General features: G+C 29.6%; 1 protein-coding gene across 1 annotated transcript; it reads right to left on the bottom strand.

The window, feature by feature from the left end:
• Positions 1 to 5,360: 5,360 nt before the first annotated feature.
• LOC111715752 (uncharacterized) lies at positions 5,361 to 20,321 on the bottom strand. Its single transcript, XM_023491123.1, has 12 exons — positions 20,164 to 20,321; positions 19,579 to 19,635; positions 17,149 to 17,231; positions 16,496 to 16,574; positions 15,007 to 15,082; positions 14,186 to 14,278; positions 12,864 to 12,943; positions 7,371 to 7,450; positions 6,640 to 6,699; positions 6,449 to 6,519; positions 6,139 to 6,312; positions 5,361 to 5,393 (listed from the first exon to the last, which is right to left on the bottom strand). The coding sequence occupies exons 1-12, from the start codon at positions 20,274 to 20,276 to the stop codon at positions 5,361 to 5,363; spliced, it is 999 nt and encodes a 332-aa protein (XP_023346891.1). The 5' UTR covers positions 20,277 to 20,321.
• Positions 20,322 to 21,201: the final 880 nt, after the last annotated feature.

Here is a 21,201-nt window from a genome sequence, read left to right as displayed (position 1 = left end):
TAGATTAATGCAGAAATATTTCCTATCTTTCATAATCATACATGCATGGAAAAAAAGATAAAATATATCTTTGCTTAAACTCTATTCAAGCTGATGTCTGGTTTACTCAAAATTGTGGGGGTTCAAGGGACCCCCCCCCCCTCCTCTTTTTCCTTATTGTGATAATTTGCAAAATATTGCAAAAGAATTGAGTCTTTGCCACAAACTCTGAATTTATAATCCCTATATCTTCAGAACCCAATGCCGTAAATCTTTGATATTTTAGACTTATATTATTTGATCTAACAGAATTCATAGTTTGAAATATCTAAGGTCTACGACGTTGGACTCCAAAGATATTGGGGTTAGAAAATGTAAGTTTGTTGCAAAAACTCAATTCCTTTGCAAAATTTCAAATATTTATTGCAATATCAAGTTAAAAATGTGCAAAAACAAAAAGTGCACAGACTTGGGGGGGGGGGGGGGGGGGGGGAGTAGTGTTAAAGTTAGAGAACGGCTATGTAACATATTTAAGCCGTTATTGTAGATAAAACTTTTTATTTCATACCAATAATACATTTTTTTCGGCGTACAATTTTTAAGTAGAGCGTAAAGTCGTTTGTTATATCCGCCAGCTAAATTAATTAATAAACTAAGGAATTAGTCTTTGCTACAAAATCTGATTTTCTAATCCCAATTTCTTTGGAACCCAATGTCATAAACCTTTGATATTTCAAACTTATATAATTTGATCTACTCGAACTCATAGTTTGAATCTAAAGATATAGAGATTAGAAAATCAGAGTTTGTGGCAAAGACTCAATTCCTTTACTGGTTTGGAACATATAAGAAATTAACGATGAAAGCCATATTTATGATATTAAGTACAAAAACAAAGTAGTATATCAAATCATAGATAAGAAGATACGTTTATAAAATTAGGAACAAAAACAGGTATAGTAAATCAATTTAGGATTTTTGGAAAGAGGTTAAGAAAAATAGAACTATGAACAATAGGTTTAAAAAGGAAAAATACAATAAAACATATGTTGGTTGTGTTAGGAACAAAAAAGGAAGAACTAGATTAGGAACATCAAATGAGAAACATCGACAATTGAGCCAGCCAGGAACATGCAAAAAACTAGGAGTTTTATTCATGCACGAAGAACATAAGAACAAGAACAATAAATAAAATGCATAATATAAGGAACAATAAAAAACTGATAAGAAATTAGGAACAAACATAAAAGATTTAAGAAATGGATTCAGGATCTAGGAACACAGTGTTAGGAATAGAAACAAAAATAGGAATATCAAGCAAGTTACAAGTTAGGAACAAAAAAGAAAGAATTAGGAATTAGGAACAAAATTCGTCAAACATGAAATAATGATCAATACATAAAGGTACATCCTGCAGGTTTATTAAGTAAGGAACAAAAATTGCAAACATAAATATGCACAAAAACGTCATTCATTCTGTACATGAATTTAGAAAAATAGTCAATAATAGGAACAAAAAGCAAGTGAAGAACAAAAATAAATTACTAAGAAAGTTATAGATGCATGTAAATTAGGAACAATATTGCAATATTGATTGAGGAGTAAGGAACATTCCTATGATGCAAGTTAGATAGGAACAATATCTTGATATAAGTCTTCCCCAGGCACATATTCAAGGAGGGGTGGAAGGGGACGTGCAACCCACTTTCTTCTGAAATGGGGGTGCAACAGCGAATGTTCACCCCCCTCCCCTTTTTAAATAAGTTGTTTGGTATAAGCTTTTCTTAAAAATTGTTATACTTCTGTATAGTGTAAAGTGTATATAACATTATTGTTTAGTAAAGCCGTTCCCTACCAATCACATAAAACCTTTTTTGAAAAATATTTGTCCTAAGGTAAGGTTTTCTCATCGAAAGAACAACACACTTGTTCTTTCGCATATGTCGATGAACACATACAAGATACAATCATAGAGAATAGAATTAGAGAGAGGAATTAAAAGAATCTCTCGGTATGAATTTTTTCAGTCCCTTTCAGCCTGAAAGGGAGTTCAAAGTGTACAAATCATGTAAATGTTCACAAATTATATGTAGTAGAGTACATTAATACAGTGTGTTCCCTAGATAATCCATTTCAATTTCAAAATTTTTAAAGCTGTTAAATAAACTTTATAATGAATTAGGTGAATAAAAAACATCATTTGATTTATAGTTATAACGGAAAATCATCGTTTGTAAAGTGAAAGACATAGAGTCTATGTGAAATGATCATTGGTCAATTATGAAACCAGCCAATTTAATAATTTGGGTTTCTTTCAACAATAATTTTAGATTTTCTATAAAATGATATTCTCTATGGATACAATGTAAAAAATACATAAATAATAATTAAAAATTGCATTCCTTGAATTTTTTCCAAACTTAAATTGCCTTAGTTTTAATATTTTGTCCAGACAATTCAAACTCAGTGAACGTGTGAGTAGTAATTTCAAAATTATCAACATCTAGTGTAATCTAACATTGTAAAATTTGTGATAAAAACTATGAAAATTTTTCTGTGTACCATACAAAACATCAAATTCAGGGAAAATCGAATTTTTACTGTAACATTAAGTTCAAGCTAAAATGACTTATGTTGTAGAAAATTAAAAAATGTTTTACATAACATAAAAATCAAGCTAAAAATACTTTTTTTCAAAAACCAAAACTACTACAAGATGGGTTCTATAAACTATTAGAACTTGACGTTCTTCCTAAGGTTTAGAGAAATATATTAAAAGTCTGTACTTTATCAAAGCCAAGTATATCTATGCTGTTGCCGAGGAGGAATGATATGTTTGCAAAAATATTTCATTTCATGTCTTCTATAAAATATGAGATGTTGTTTTCAATCCAACTCCTATTCAGCTGGATACGAAAACAACCAAGGGAAAAGGATATTTTATAAAGTCCATTAAAAACAATAAAATTAAGACTTCAAAAACACTTTTTAGTTTGAATGCAAAAAAAAAAACTGCAGCAGGGGTCGGATGAAAAAAAAGAGTAGTTCAACAGGGATGGTCAGTTCAACTACTCTACCTTAATCCTTGACAAGACTACTAAAGCTGTTAAACTAGCCATACTAGGTTCAGTATATTGGTCTTTTTTTGTCTAATATAGATTGGTTAGGTAAGGGCAAAATCACTGGGAGGTGGAAAACACCACCCCCCCCCCTATAAAAACTGCCTTAGAATTTAGATAGGGGAGTGTGATATATGTCCCTAGTCCAACTTTTCAAGGTCTGATCATAAAAAAAAAAACTTTAATGTTTAGGGTTAAAGCAACCAGGAAGGAGAGAGAAGGGACCAGGGGGAGGAGGCTCTCTGAGAAGGGACAAGGGGGAGGAGGCTCACTAAGCAACCAGGAAAGAGAGAGAGAGAAGGGACCAGGGAAGGAGGCTCATTGAGCAACCAGGAAGGAGAGAGAAGGGACCAGGGCCGGGGGAGGCTCACTAAGCAACCAGGAAGGAGAGAGAGAAGGGACCAGGGGGAGGAGGCTCACTAAGCAACCAGGAAGGAGAGAGAGAAGGGAGGGGGGAGGCTCACCACGCAACCAAGACGGAGAGAGAAAAGGGACCAGGGGGAGGCTCACTAAGTTATATTTTCAGATCTAAAATTTTCTTTCATTTTCTTTTTATAATCTTTCTTTCATTGTATGAAATGTCAATTTTGTAACCTAGTCAAAGGCCTTNTCACTAAGTAACCAGGAAGGAGAGAGAGAAGGAACCAGGGGGAGGCTCACTAAGCAACCAGGAAGGAGAGAGAAGGGACCAGGGGGAGGAGGCTCACTAAGCAACCAAGAAGGAGAGAGAGAAGGGACCAGGGGGAGGCTCACTAAGTTATATTTTCAGATCTAAAATTTTCTTTCATTTTCTTTTTATAATCTTTCTTTCATTGTATGAAATGTCAATTTTGTAACCTAGTCAAAGGCCTTCACGGAAAGTTTAGGATCAAGCTCTAGTGACAAGAAGTAAATTTGTCTGTCTCTATTATTTTAACTTTTTAATGCATTGCGTGTCATGAGTGCATTTTGTGTAGTTTGTTAATGCGTTTGTGGTGTACACCACAATAAGTGGGGGTAAAGATTACAACCGGTTGTTTTATAATAATTATTAACAAATATATTATCGGTACTTGCCTTTTATCATCAAAAGTTTCTGTCAATTTTAAAAATCTTACCTTTTTTTAACTGTGTCTGACCTAACCTTTGAAAAAAGAAAATTGGGATAAAAAATATGAAATATGATAAGGATGATATAACAAGAAGCATTATGTAATAGAAAAGAATATTGTATGAAGTAACATATAATCTAACTTTACGATTAGATTCTGTGTTATTGATTATGTTATATAAAGATGAATGTCTGTTTTAATAATACCTAGTCAGGCTCTGCTCACAGATACAGGGTGTCCCAAAAAACAATGAGAATTCAGTGACGAATTCGATATCGTCTTTGTTATAAAGTAACATTGTACAGGTTGTCCCAATAAACATGGGAATTCATTGACGAATTGTCTGAGAAAGCTGTAATCTGTAAGAGTTTCGTCTGCTATGTTCACATTTTGTTTGTTTATGTTTTGACTGCATACGGTTGTACTTAGTAAAAGAAGAAAATTGCAGTATACAAACAGAATAAACTTGTCCGTCTTCACTGTTCATCTTGCGGAGACATTATAAACACATCTTTGCAGTCTTTTACCCTTTTCATAAAATAAACTCTAGCAAAAATAAAAATATTATGGCTTTTGAAAATAGGTATTACAATGCTAATGCATAACAAAGACGATATCGAATTCGTCACTGAATTTCCATGTTTTTGGGACACCCTGTAATACCTGATTTCAAAAGTCATAATATTATTATGTCTACTAGAGTTTATTTTATGACTAGGATTAAAGACTGTAAAGATGTGTCTATAATGTCTCCGCAAGATGAACTGTAGTTTCCGTGTTTTACTAAGTACAACCGTATGCAGTCAAAACATAAACAAACAAATTGTAAACATAGAAGATGAAAATCTTATGGTTCACAGCTTTTACAGTAGGTATCACTATACTTAATCAAAGAATTATTTAAAAAGACGATATCGAATTCGTCATTGAATTCCCATGTTTATTGGGTCACCCTGTATTAGAGAACAGGTAAAGATATTTTATTTTATTTCTAACTTATTTTTTCAATCTTAAGTGGTTGGTGTAGTCATTTACACTTGATTTGATAAACTTTTCTCAGTTCCGAATTTGCTTCAAATTCTAGAAATTGCCTTTTCTTTTTAGTTAATAAGAAGGAAAAAACATATTTCTCCGGATATATTATTTTTACTTTCTTTAGACTTTGAAAATTCTACAGTACAATTAGTAGTTGTTTAGGAACAGGCTGAAAAAATACAAATGAACTATTATCATCGAAAATAAGTAATCTTATTCAGTTACTGGTTTCTGTATTGTGTCATTGTTCACAAACATTTTCTGTAGATTTCCTGGAATTTTTATTGAAAAGACGACATTTAAAGGATTTTTTATAAATCTGCGGACAAATTCATAAAAATAAGCAATTCAATATAATGATGAAAAGAAACAATTTAACATTGATTCATTCAGAAAATTTCAATTGAGAAATATCTTCCTAAACGTCTAATTAATTTTGTCGTCGTTATTTAATAATTTTTTTAAAATCGATTCTCAAAACTTAACCACCCAAATGGATGATTTTGAACGTCGACTTTACACTCAAACTCAGTAATTATACATCATTTAAAAATAAATTTGAAAGAAACTTTGATTTTTTCGGGTTTCCCATGTGTTACCTCAAAAAATTTAGACATTTTGGTCCTGCCGTTTGGCCAGCAATAGCTGACATATATATATGAGAGAAGAGCTTTATTGTTCAGATGTAAAATCTTTAATTGAATTGTCGATATTTAAAGAATTGGACAAAGATGGCAATATAAACTTTAGAATCAAAAAAGTATTACTTATTAATTCAAATTATTGTTAAAGGTAATAAAAAAAGCCTAAAAATTATATTTTTAGATAATAATAATAATAATAATAATAATAATAATAATAATAATAATAATAATAACAATAATAATAATAATAATAATAATAATATCAATAACCTCTGAAAACTGTCCTACAGCCTCTGCGTATGAAGGCGGAAATGGTGGGAGGTCTCCGCATGAATCTGGCGGAGGGGCGGAGCAGCTGAGTAGCTGCTGACCGGCAGGCAGCTGATCTTGTACTGACCGGTCAGGACGGGGCCCGGGCATACCTTTCATACGCTTTAAACCTTCCTGACAATAAGAACTATTTAAGAAAACAATAACCTTTTAACAATTAAGAAAACATATGTGCAAAGATAAGTTATGCAAAGATGACTTTATGAAAACATTTTGAAGATGACGTCAAGAAAAAAGACGACATTATTACCTTTACAGCAAAGAAGGTGAAGGTAATGAAGACGACTAGAACAACACAGATAATTAAAATCAAGGGAATTCCTGATAATAAAAGAAATCATTTCATATGATTTTATTGCCATGATAAAATTTTAAATCTCAACCTACTTTATTAATTGAATCGTTATTTTTTCCAAATATTAAAACGTTTTAAAAATTGACCTATTGGGGATTCTGTCAGTCCACCAGCCTCTAAGTGAGGACAAAACCTACTGTCCTCGTCTGAAAAATAAACCATCAAAAATATTTAAGAGATGATCCTTTTATTAGAGTGTGCTTTTATCATTTCCCAATGAGAACCTTTAAATCTTTATATAAGGAGCAACGAGAAATACGTGGAATTAAACAAATTTCGGCCAATTTTTACTCTTCTCAGCTCAGGTGCAAAAATCCGCGAATCAATTTCATGTACATGGTTGGCGGAGAATATGATAATTTACCACCATCAACGAGTTTAAATCGTTGATGGCACTCCTTCAGTGTAGGGTCACTTCAAACTCGCGTATAGTAATTATTTACTTTAAACTATAAGCGTATAGTAACTATGGAGTAGGCGATCCCTTCAAGATGTGTACACGTTGATAATTAATAAAGAATATTGATAATATACAGTGATTACCATAACACTGTAGAATAGGATGACGACATTAAAGCAATACTAAAGTTGGTGTTATACAAAGTCTCTTATTAAGAAAATGGGTCAGTTTACACTACACAATTTGTGGGCCTTATGTTCATTGGATTGTTTAAATTCATAACTTGAGTTATAAAGTCATCATTCAGTTCTAGAGTTTTCTAGTTAGCACTGTAGGAATCAATATTAAAATATTTCTTTTTAAGAATAAACATTTTGTTCATAATATTGGAGTTTTTCTTTATAAACCTTTATTTACCTAAACTATTACTGATGCAGTTAACTTTACCATCGCAGAATAATTCAGAGCTGATACATTCAGATGAATTAGGACATGGCCTGATAATATAGATGTTCAATCAATTAATCAGAGCTGATACATTCAGATGAATTAGGACATGGCCTGATAATATAGAAGTTCAATCAATTAATCAGAGCTGATATCAGAAAAAGATGAAACTATCGTCCATCAAAGGAATGATTTCCAGATTTCTAAATGTCATTTCAAATCTTACTTCATCTTAACAAAACCTAAGCTACAGTTTTGGCAATTACATAACATTACCCTTTTTATGCACTGATCATACAACTTACACTAATTTGTTTCAGTGTTTCAGTGTCCGAGCTGCAGTTTTTTTATCTTGATCAGTTGCAAAAATTCCGAATTTAGCGAATCTGACAGAATCATTTTTATGCACAAATTAAACTTCCGTTTTTAAAGTTAAATCAGCTAAGAACAAATCCTTTGTATCTGCATAGTTTCTAAATCAAAATTTGAGGTTCATGAGTTATGATCAGTCATCCAATCATATCTTTATAATATTATCTGACCGTGTTCCTTGTTCATAAATAAAAAAGATGATTGTTTTCTAAAAAATCAGATCTTATTTTATTTCCATTAGCATTCCCTTTAATGATAAAGTAAGGTATAAATTTGAAATTTCTAGATTGAAATTAGCATGCAAATGTTAACTAATGTAATAAATATTCTTTACAACCATGCAAGGTCACAAAAATTACACAAAATAATTTGATTACTTGAATTACTTTGAAACATTACAATTACGGCTATAATGGTAGTTTAAAAATAAAAAAGTTTGCTTGAATTTTTTAAGTTTTTAAATTTATTGTGAACAGAAAATCTGCGACATTTTTAGTTTAACAATATTTCCACGAGAAAAGACGACTTGAAAACCGCTGCAGTAAAAAAAACACTATACAATTATTTTTTGCTGTTTTTGGTTTATTTTACTAAATTAATCCATCAAAATTATTGATGATTGAAGGCCTTAATGAACATTTTTTAAAGATATATTTTACTTTCGTTTGAAGACACAGGATAAACATGATAATTACATATAATGATATAATATAAGAGACATAAACACTAGAATCAAAAAGGAACTTTAAAAACCAAAATTACAAATTATTTTTTAAATTTTATTTTTTACAAAAACATGAAAATATGATGCACCAGAAGTGATAAGCTCGTCCAGAAGTAAAATTTAAATTCGCCGTCACAAAAAAATAGTTTTTATAAAATTTCCTAAATTTGTCATTTATTTTTTAAAATATTTAAAAGGAAGTGTCTAATTCTAATCTGTTTATCTGTTTTGTGACCTCCATGTTAAAATGGCAATGCTACTCAAAACCTTTATCTGATCCATTATAAGGAAGATAGGGCCGTTTTTTTAGGTTGAATGCTGTTCTTTTTGCAGAGAAACCACAATGAAAATAATCAGTTTTCAAAATAAAAATGTTGATATCTAATTCATACTTGATCAGACGGGTAACTAATGGTGAAGTGGGCATTACCAGCTTAGACATAAGGATCAATTTGAAATCACGCTTACAGTCCCTTATGACCAAGGGGAAATGTGATTGAAAAATAAAGGAATTGAGTATTTGCCACAAACTCTGATTTCATAATCCTTTATCCTTCGGGGGTGAATATATAGGGATTAGAAAATGTGAGTTTGTGTAAATGACTCAAATTCTTTGGTTTGAATTTTAAAATTGTTAAATAATTTTAAACATTATTCAATAGTTTGAACAAACGCACATTTCCAAACATAAATATAAATCTGAACTGAACACGTGCCTCAAACTCTTATATCCATGAGCTGTGAATTATTTTAAAATCAATAATTCAGAGCTTGAAATATGCAGGGTTTACTCCTCCATGATCCAAAGAGATAGTGATTAGCAACTGAGACAAGTGTTCAGTTCCTTAGTAAAGATGCATAAATAAAATTTGATTATATTCTTTTACGACATTACGACATACGACATACGACATACGACACTATAACATTGAGCTTCATGTCTACACAATTGTACACGATATAAGAAAATGCAATAGAATTGATATGTTTCGATTCTTAGTTTTCTCCACAGCTGGAGGAAGAATGGTACACTAGGGTTTAAAATTGCACTAAATTAGATATATTTTACATAAAAATACATAAGCTTCTTTTTCTAAAATAAAGATTTGAAGATAATAAGTTCAGAAGAAAACACATATAAGTTTCATAAAAAGGCCTCATATATTCTTAATTTTTTTAGATTTCTGTCTATAATAATCGTTCGTGTTAGAATGTTAGGCAATTATTCAAAATTTAATGTCAAATGGTATGCGAAGCAAAGTTTTATAGAGCGGAGAAATCATGGTTTTCAAGTACATAAAACGATTTTAATCCTCTGATCTTTATGGGATTGCAAAGCAATTACGTACAGTTCTATAATTGATTTACAAAAGTACCATTAAAGGGAGTGACCGGCAATGTATGGTGGTTGAACTAAGATTGCAGTATTGTAGAGAATTTCTTTTGGATTCAATTGAGACACATCGCACTTTTTAAAGATTTATAAGTACTGAGTTTGAACGCAAAGTCGACTTTCAAAATCATATTTTTGAGTGGATACGTTTTGAGAATCGTTTTTTTTTAAATCATTAAATAGCAACGACAAAAAATAAAGTAAAATTCTACGGTAAACTAATTAAATGTTTAGGAATATATTTCTCAAAAGAAATTTGTTAGTAAATCAATGCTAGAATCGATTATATCGTTTTCATCATTATACTGAATTTTCTATAAATTTGTTCGCAGATTTCAGCAAGTTCCTCAAATTCATCTTTTCAAATAAAAATTCCAGAAAATCTGCAGAAAATCTTTGTGAATAATGAGAGATTATAGAAACTAATAATTGGAGCAGATCACTTATTTTCGATAATAATAGTTAGTTTTTGTTCTCAACCTGTTTCTAAACAACTAATTAGTTTACTTTAAAACTTTTGTTACATTTTTATCGTCGTCATTTCATAATTTAAAAAAAACGATTCTCAAAATGTATCCACCCAATTGATGATTTTGAGTGTCGACTTTTGTGCTCAAACTCAGTAATTATAGATTTTAAAAGGTTTTTTTGTCTCGAATGAATCTTAAAGCATTTCTCTACAATACTGTAATCTCAGTTCAACCACCATACATTGCTGGCCACTCCTTTTAAAACCAATAACTATTATCAAAGTAAGCAAAAACTTTTTGACATTTTTTCACTTTTCCTTGAATGCAAAATACACGCGAATCAAAGTTAAGTTTTGAGTTAGAAACATAGAATATCATTGTAAGGATAGATATCATATAAAGGAATTGAGTCTTTGCCACAAATTCAGTTTTTGCAACACCTATTTCTCTGTAACCTTATTATGTAAGCCTTTGATATTTCAAACTTACATTATTTGATCTTATAGCATTCATAGTTTGAAATATAAAAGGTCTACGACATTGGGTTGCAATTATATTGAAATTGGAAAATCAGAGTTTGTTACAAAAACTCAATTCCTTTGGGTTAAAAAGAAATAAATCAGAGCTGATACATTCAGATGAATTAGGACATGGCCTGATAATATAGATGTTCAATCAATAAATCAGAGCTGATACATTCAGATGAATGAGGACATCCTTTGGGTTAAAAAGTAAATTTCAGTTTTTGATGGTTTCAAAGTACAAAAATTAAAAGTAAGACTCAAAATTATAGTAATTTTAAAATGGCTGAATAAGATACAAATAAGGCACTATTTACAGTTAAATTGAGAAAAGCATAGGTCTCAAGGAAGACAACATGAAAGTTAAAATTAAGAATCATCAATGTGTGACGTCATATAAATGTGATTCCACAAATATCCTGTATTAAGGAAAATAGGATTTCCCGGAAATAGAATGATGTAAAATTGTGAAAAATATAAACATGAATGTTCTAAATTTAAATTTATTCTTCAGCTCGGGAGAACTTCAAATATATTGTGGACGGTGAATATATATGTAGGGTGTACCAATAAACATGGGTATATCGTCTTCATATATCCAGAATTTGAAAAGCTAAAACTAAAAGTTGAAAAGTAAAGAGGACAAAAAATCTTTTTAAAGAACGATCTGTCATTCATAAACTTTTGTACATGCTTATTGGGTCACCCTGTATACTATGGGCGGAGGAGTAATGTAGTATACGTAAAGATACAGGTTGGCGGCGAAGGAAAGTATAAATGGTGGATGGCAGAGAATATTATTTGATATCTGAATATTTTGGAGGATCCTAAAAAAGAAAAAAAAAACATCTTAGAAGTTGAAAAAATTATTGATAATAATAATAATAATAATAATAATAATAATAATAATAATAATAATAATAATAATAATAATAATAATAATAATAATAATAATAATAATAATAATAATAATAATAATAATAATAATAATAATAATAATAATAATAATAATAATAATAATAATAATAATAATAATAATAATAATAATAATAATAATAATAATAATAATAATAATAATAATAATAATAATAATAATAATAATAATAATAATAATAATAATAATAATAATAATAATAATAATAATAATAATAATAATAATAATAATAATAATAATAATAATAATAATAATAATAATAATAATAATAATAATAATAATAATAATAATAATAATAATAATAATAATAATAATAATAATAATAATAATAATAATAATAATAATAATAATAATAATAATAATAATAATAATAATAATAATAATAATAATAATAATAATAATAATAATAATAATAATAATAATAATAATAATAATAATAATAATAATAATAATAATAATAATAATAATAATAATAATAATAATAATAATAATAATAATAATAATAATAATAATAATAATAATAATAATAATAATAATAATAATAATAATAATAATAATAATAATAATAATAATAATAATAATAATAATAATAATAATAATAATAATAATAATAATAATAATAATAATAATAATAATAATAATAATAATAATAATAATAATAATAATAATAATAATAATAATAATAATAATAATAATAATAATAATAATAATAATAATAATAATAATAATAATAATAATAATAATAATAATAATAATAATAATAATAATAATNATATAGATGTTCAATCAATAAATCAGAGCTGATACATTCAGATGAATTGCATGGGACATGGCCCGATCATACAAAAATTTAATCAATTACTATTTATGATTCTAATCAAATAATTTTGTTTTGAATATTTCTGCCAACTCAAAAAAATAGTCTTCTATCTTTGTGTACGAAATATTGAAAAGTTCGATCAATACTATTTTTATGTCTATCGATACAAAAAGATGACTTTTTTGTGATTGTCACTTTATTTTGTTGATCACTGTATCAAATTGTTTACCTGGTTCCTGTGCTTCTTCTGCTGCACATAGAGTGCGGAGTTATAATTAAAACAAGTTCTTTCCTACCTCCACCTTCAATCTAAACAAAACATTTTTTTCACTTTTTTGATAATCTACCTGATACAAGTTTATCTATTTTGCAGCAGATAAAAATCTAGGTAATTAACTCCAAATTTAAATATATTATATTCTCAGCACAGTAAAACCTTAAACACATTTTTTTCAGAGACATCATTCATGTGAAACATTAAATGTCAAAACGATTGAACCGATTAAAATTTAGATTTCGGAAATGTATTTTTTTTTATTAAATCTGAAGTTTTACCATTTTTGACAATCTTGACACAGAACTTTAGGCATGCACATTTGCATTGCACTGTATTTCTTTTATTTTCAATTCTACAATCATAGCATGGACTTTCTTTGTTCAATCTTTGCGTTTCTTTGTGCTCTTCTGTTTAGTCACTTTTTATCATGTTCAAGGTCATTTCAACTTGAACTTTATACTCAATATGTATTAAATATATTTCAGAAAAAGTTAACCTTGAGTTTTAATTTTTTGCAGTTTTATTTGCATATTTCTAGGCTTAATGTTTTCTTAATGGTAGGGTTCTTCTTTGTAAGTTTTCACACGTTCCATAGTAAATTTTAAATTTTTCAGTCTTGATTGTATCGAACTGTAATCTTTGCAGTTATCATTTTTTATTGTAACACTGGCCCAAAATTCTGTTTTTTTTTTGACAATACTGATGCACACACGACGTTTTTACTAACTCATACTAACTTTTTCAACATTTATTATAAACTAAAAATCAAGATTATCCGGTCTCAGTCAGAGATAAGAGAGTTACAGAGATTGATTGAAATCTATGATATGCGATATTTTCCACAGCATGTTCTATTGTGTACAAATACTATACACGACCAATCAGCAAACATCTATATTAATGAATATTTAAAGATCCTTTAGATACGAAACACAAAATCTTCAAAAAAGATTGAATTCATAAATGTTATGCTTCATGTTCAAAATTGGAGTATTTCTTTAAAATTTGTAAAAACTTAACCCCTAAATGGGTTTTATATGCAACAAATGGCCGTGAGATTGCATTCTGAAAACCTATCGTAAAGACGAAGCATTTTGTGTTAGGTCAACGAAGCCCACCCTGTGAAAGGAGATAAACAGTCTTTGTAGTCTGTGGGCTCAGTTTTTCAATTAAACCACTCCCTAACTTTTCAAGTAGGTATAAAAAACGCGCTAAAAAAATGAAGAGGTATTGTACAGCTGCTTATCAGCTAATTGTCAATTTTTGAAAATTACCTTTATCCAAACATCCATCTCCAGAGTTGAATCTTCTTTATGTTTTCTCTTCTCTGTATGTATATCTGGTTCGAACCCTGCGTGAAGTTCACCCTAAATACGATAAAACGTAAGAATATCAGTTTATGAGAAGTTGATAACTGTTATTCACATAGATAAATAAATAAACATAGATAGCTTATGTACGCAAAATCACCAAGAATTGTACAGTCCGCGAACTTGTAGGGGTCAAAGTGTACTTCAATGATAAGCTGGTTGTTTTGGTGTTTTTATGGATTTCATAATAGAGTGTAAAATAACTCCAGGAATGGAACTATTTGAACAACAATATTTCACTGATCAATATATCATATTGACGAGAACTGAAGAAGGACATGAGAAGGACTAAACTAACTTAAATTTCTCTCTACAGAACTCATGTACACCACAAGTACTCAATGACATAAGAACATCCAATGTTCACAACCGACCTAGTTAATCTATATAACAGGAATAGCTTTAAAACATCTCTTTACATTTATATCTTTCAAGATGAAAAATGTCTTCTTATGCGCAATCTATCTTTATCTATGGTTGTTCATGGTTTAGAAAAATAGTAAGTAAGATGGCGTAAATTTGATTTTTTCACAATCAGTAGAAAGTAGAACAAAAGTCGACAATAAATCAAAAATAAAACTGATGCTTTATTTCTACAAATGTTTAGAGCACATTTTTTGAGTAATACTTATTACAAATTTCAAAATACTGACGTCTAATGCAAAATACTTAATAAAGACGACTTATGACTTTAATTAATATAAATAACAACAAAAAATACTTACATTTAGCCTTTGTACAGGTGGTGGAATATGGCCACAAAATTTTTTACTTTTCGATGTTGTTATAAAGAGAACATCCCTGAAACAAAAATGTTTTTAACTTTATTTACTTTTTTAGCCCCATATTTCTCCCCTCTGGTAGAGTGAATAATCTTAAGGTGTGATCCTTTATAAATTCTTGGAAACTTTATTTTTTTATCATCCAACCGTCAAGCTTTGATTTTGTTATTCAATTCCAAGAAACTAGTCCATGAAGTTTATTTTTTATAAATCGACCCGTCCCAACAAATAAAAAACTATTCCAAAAGAGCGATGTGGACATGTGGTAAGAAAACTATTAAATTCATGTATAGATGAATACATATTTTATGATATACAAAAGCTGTATATTATACGCACTACATCTGTTGACTGATGTGGGTATCACAATATTCCTTTAAAGGGACTGTACACAGTATTTCAATGTGGCAGGTCCAATTTGCAAAGGTATTCTTAAAAGCTATCCCTGATCAAGAATTAATTCTGTAATCAAGATTTCTCTTCATAAAACCTTTTTTTTCAATTGCGGTTTATCTAAAAATTTATTTGACACATTGAGGGAGTGAAAGCAATTATCAAAAATGACAAAAAAAGGAATTTCCCAAAAACCCAGGAATTTGGGAAATTTTTTAAATGCCTGGGTACCTGGGAAATTTCCCAAAAACCTATAGGCATTTGTGGAATTGAGTCTTTGTAACGAAATCAAATATTTAAACCCCAATATCTTTAGAGCCCGATGTTGTAAACCTTTGATATTTCAAACTCTGATTATTTGATCCAACAGAATTCATAGTTTGAAATATCTAAGGTCTGTAACATTTGGTTCCAAAGATATAGTAATTAGAAAATCAGAGTTTGTGGCAAAGACTCAATTCCTTTCTCAAATGACTGAAAATTTCCAAGATACCCAGGAATTTAGGAAATTTCCCAAATGCCTGGGTATCAGGAAAATTTCCCATATAGGAAATTGAGAAATTTCCATGACACGACAGCATTTACATTACATTTATTACATCTTTACATTGAGGGGGGGGGGGAATGTTCTTGTAACTCTACACATATGTATGAAAGCAATATTATTTCCGGTTTGAGGTTTTAATTTCTGATTGATGTTTTCTATATTTATTCTATTAAATTCATATATGGACTCAGTGCATCACTATAGTTATAGTCGGGGTTTTGCTTACAGAGCACTAGATATTGTTTTTGAAACTAAACCCTCTTAACCAAACATAAAAAATGCATAAAGACAAGAAAAAAAATTTAAGTGCTTCAAACTTTAACCGAAAAATGATAGGCTAAAGAAGTGAAACTGCTGGTCAAACATTGAGTCCCAAGTTTCTATTGTCAAAACTTTACAAAACAAAATCATTTCAGTAGTTTTAGAAATGGAAACTGATTCATCACTAAATAAAAAAAAATGTATTTTAAGAGATTCTAAAAATATTCTTACTTTCCGAACTGAACATAATCTCTGGAACACTCCTCATCTTGTATAAAGTCCATAGACTGGATATACACAGAGAAACCAGCTGAACAAAACCCAGTCAAGATCAAGAGACTAAAAGACTAAAATATCGAGAGATCATCAAGAGATCAAGTGAAACCAAGAAATCAAAAGTTTAAGAGATCAAGAGATCAAGAGATCAAGAGAAGATCAAGAGATCAAGAGATCAAGAGATCGAGATCAAGAGATCAAGAGATCAAGAGATCAAGAGAACAAGAGAACAAGAGATCAAGAGATCAAAAGATCAAGAGATGAAAAGATTAAGAGATCAAAAGATCAAGAGATCAAAAGATCAAGAGAATGAAAGTACCAAGAGATAAAGAGATCAAAAGATCAAGAGATCAAGAAATATGAGATCAAGAGATCAAGAGATCAAGAGATCAAGAGATCAAGAGATCAAGAGATCAAGAGATCAAGAGATCAAGAGATCAAGAGATCAAGAGATCAAAAAATCAAGAGATCAAGAGATCAAGAGATCAAGAGATATAGAGATCAAGAGATCAAGAGATCAAAAGAATGGAAATACCAAGAGATCAAGAGATCAAGAGATCAAGAGATCAAGAGATAGAGAAATAAAGAAATCAAGATTGACTGGTTTCCTGAAATCCTGGACTGCTGTTCCAGTTCTAAATGACACTTGAAGGTTGTGGAGACTGTAGAATTAAACACGTACATGTGAGGTCTAAATATTTAAACTATTAATTTCATTTTACTAAAGTTTGCGGAGATGTTGAAAAATAATCTAAATACAATACAATAGCAGTTGTGGATTTATTCATCAGAGAAAAGGAAGGAAATTTTCATTTCAAGGAAAATTACATGTTCTTTATTGTTTTTCAGAATAAAGGGACTATCGTTGTAATTTTAAGTGACCCTCCATTTAGACAGGGACAGCCTTATTCACAACGGTACCCTTGAAACCTTTATCTGATTAATAATGTAGAAGATAACAATTATTTCTAGTAGCCTGGCAAGTGTCCAATTCCGTTGATTTTGTCATTATTTTGTATTTTTTGTAGAGAACCCAAAAATGAGTTTAGACATATAATTTTTACATTAACAGACAAACCTTTCTTAATGGCATGAAGGGTAACGTGAAATTACATTTACAGTCTCTTCTAGCTGTGTAGATGTAGCGGAACTGAGTTCTTACAACAAACTCTGATTTTCTAATCCCTGTCTCTTTGCAATCCAATATTGTAGACCTTAGATATTTCAAACTATGAATTCTGTTTGATCAAATGACATGTTTGAAATATCAAAGGTTTACACCGAAATATTGTAAAAATATGGGGATTAACAAATTTGAGTTGTTGGAACTCAATTTACTGTGAAGTGAAGTGAAACGCAAACAGCTAATTTTTTCATTCCTGTTTTTTATATCACACGTGTTTTTTTAGTGTAAACATAGATATCGTGTATACCAACATCCGGTGACATATTCTTCTACAAGATAAATAGGAAAATCAAGGTTATGTTGTAAATTTTGCACTTGATTTCATTAAGTCTAGACAACATAAAACATCATATAAAACCAATTCCACAATCATAGAACAAAAGTTTAAAATCTTGATTTTGAGACAATTAAATTTTTATGGAGGTTGCGTGCATCTCACACGGGCAGGGTTTAAACTTTCACGGTGAATCATGCAAAGAACAAAAACAAGCTGAAATATTGTGAATTTGATGATTCATTATATAAAATATTTTAGAATACTAAAGGCAATGAACAGTGTACTGCACTATTCACTGTACACTGTTGTACAAAGTCTGAAACTTAATATCAAGGTACTAATGCAAGGAAAGTTAATTGCGGTCGCGTATACTCTGCGTCCATTTTAAAACCAGTTCTCTCTGGGCGGAATTTGTAAACAAGAATAGATCGTGTTCGTCTAGTATCCGAGGAGGATAAAAACATACAATTTTGATAATTTGAAAATTCACATAATAGTTTCCTAAGACCAGAATATTTCATAGATTATTTTGTGGAAATGGATTCCATGTCAGGCTTCGAAATTCGTCTTGTGTTTACTTTTCCGCGCAAAGACAGTACACTGCAGTACAAAAAATGCGTGCACCTCTGAAATAACTTTCCTTGCATTAGTACCTTGCTTAATATAGAGAATTGTGGAGTGAAAATTTCTTTTTTGGGGTCTATACATTTGTATAAATCTTAATGTAAGAATTATAAATTGATAAGATAATAGAAAAATAACCAAATTGAATAATATGAAAACACATTGATATCTACTGTTCCTAAAGAATACCCTGCCTTAAATTTGATTTGAATTATTAAAGGGATTGTCCTCCAAATTATAAGTGACCCTCCATAAAAAAGAGGGACAAGCCTGATTTACACCATTGAAACCTTGATCTGATCTATAATGTGAAAGATGCCATCGTTTTTCCAGCTTAGACATTCTTTAATTGCTACTCAAAATTTGTTCACACAAAAAATGATGAGGGTCGATGGCATAGAAAATAGAATATATATTAGAGGGGAATTTACTAGAAAAAAGTGTAAAACGTCCATTTTGTTGTACTGTTTCCATACTGCAGGTGTACTTCACATATTTATGCTATATAATCTTTTGGGCCCTGGAATATCATTTTATAGAAAATCTAAAATTATTGTTAAAAGAAAACCAAATTATGAAATAGGCTGGTTTCATAATTGACCGATGATCATTTTACATAGACTCTATGCCTTTTACTTTACAAACGATGATTTTCCGTTATAACTATAAATCAAATGATGTTTTTATTCACCTTATTCCTTATAAAGTTTATTTAACAGTTTAAAAAATTCGAAATTGAAATGAATAGTCTAGGGAACATACAGTATTAATGTACTCTACTGCATATAATTTCTGAACATTTAAATGATTTGTACACTTTGAACTCCCTTTCAGGCTGAAAGGGACTGAAAAAATTCATACCGAGAGATTCTTTAAATTCCCCTCTAATATATATTCTATTCTCTGTGGTCGATGGTCAACTCTTGTAAATGTTAAATTATTAAATCTTACTTGTTAAAAATTGCAACCTCTCGCTTTGCACCATCTTTGTAACAAAAGGTTTCCAAGCTAAAAAAACATAAAGCAATATTATATTATATTTGTTCGTATTTATATACAGTGAACCCCAGATATATGAATACAAAGCAAGAGTTTTCATAATGTCGTATTCTCAATTCATATATTTAAGATTAAATGCCGTGGAAAACGAGTTCACTATATCAATTGTTGTCCTGCATATTTCAGGGCTGCTAATTTACCTTGAATAAAAAATAAAAAAAACAATTTCTTAAGAATTATCAAAAACAATAATATTTGGATATATTCATAAATCGTCTATTCAACCCTTTGAAACATCTCTGCAACTTTCTTTTTGTGCACATCAATTATGAAGCAAAACAGCTGTCATAAATTTTAAATATTTTCAAGACGACATTTCATGCGTTCTTGCTATGTATTCGTATATGTGGCGGTTAAACAATCATAAATGTAATCTTAACAAGTGTTCCCAACAGCTTGAAACATAAGTTATTAAATGTAATTGAATTTAATGTTTACAGGAATATTTAAGATCATAAGTCGTCTTCTGTATTGTACCTATTGGTGGTGTAAACATTGCTACTTAAAGTGCTACCAGCCAGTGTACATAAGAGGATTGTACAACGTACGATATACGACGGTACGATGTACACCAGATTTGTTTGGTGCATCGTTCATTTCTGTTCGTCTGAAATGTATAATGTTCACATTTATTTTGTATTGGGTGATAACCAGAAAACTCTGAAATAGAAAGACGACTTTATTGCAATACTTAAATAGTTTAGGTTGTTACAAAGCAAAAAGTTTTACCAGACACTTATTAAATAACTAATTAAGTGAAATTTGTCTGTTTTCACTGTGCACTTGCTGTGTCCCAAGCTCATTGGTCTATTTAAAGTCTCAAAAGTCGTCTTCCTATTACAGAGTTTTCTGGTTTTCTGGTAGATAACCAGAGCGTCCCATATCATATTGGATTATCCCCGAGCTTTAACGCCAAAATACGCACATAATTCTCGAAAAACATACCAAAACTTTCATAAAAACCTTTTTATGTTTTTTTAAAAATGATTCATTGTTTTCAAATTTTCTGATTAGTTTCTAAAATCACAATTTTGTGCTATAAACGATCTAATATGATGTGGGACACTCTGTACTATACACGAATTGTGACAATATTAAGAAAATTGATTGTCATCTTCTTTATTTCTACCCAAAGATACACAAAGACTGCGACTGTAAAGACCCCCTGAAACTCTTAAAATATGTCAATCCTACAATGTTAATTAAGTCTTCTGCCTTAATTATTTTATTATTAAATGATTTGGCAGAAAATAAATAAGGTTACAGGAGCAGAAAATTATTAAGATAAAGGAAAAAGACAAAATAAATTCCGTACAGTCGTTTCTGAAGTCTTAATGGGTAACCCCGTAATTAATTATTTATTATTATCTCTAAATATGATCACTAAACTGAACATATATTTCATTGATAGCATTATATGACAATATAGATATGAAAGCATCAATTCAGTTTTAGAATTCTTTTAAAAAGAATTTTACAAATGTAATAAATTTTCAGCTAGATTGGAGAATACAA

Source organism: Eurytemora carolleeae, unplaced genomic scaffold, assembly GCF_000591075.1.
Source record: "Eurytemora carolleeae unplaced genomic scaffold, Eaff_2.0 scaffold1003, whole genome shotgun sequence".
Classification (NCBI taxonomy): domain Eukaryota; kingdom Metazoa; phylum Arthropoda; class Copepoda; order Calanoida; family Temoridae; genus Eurytemora; species Eurytemora carolleeae.
Note: the sequence above shows the minus strand (reverse complement) of the source record. Positions and strands in the feature narration are given on the sequence as shown.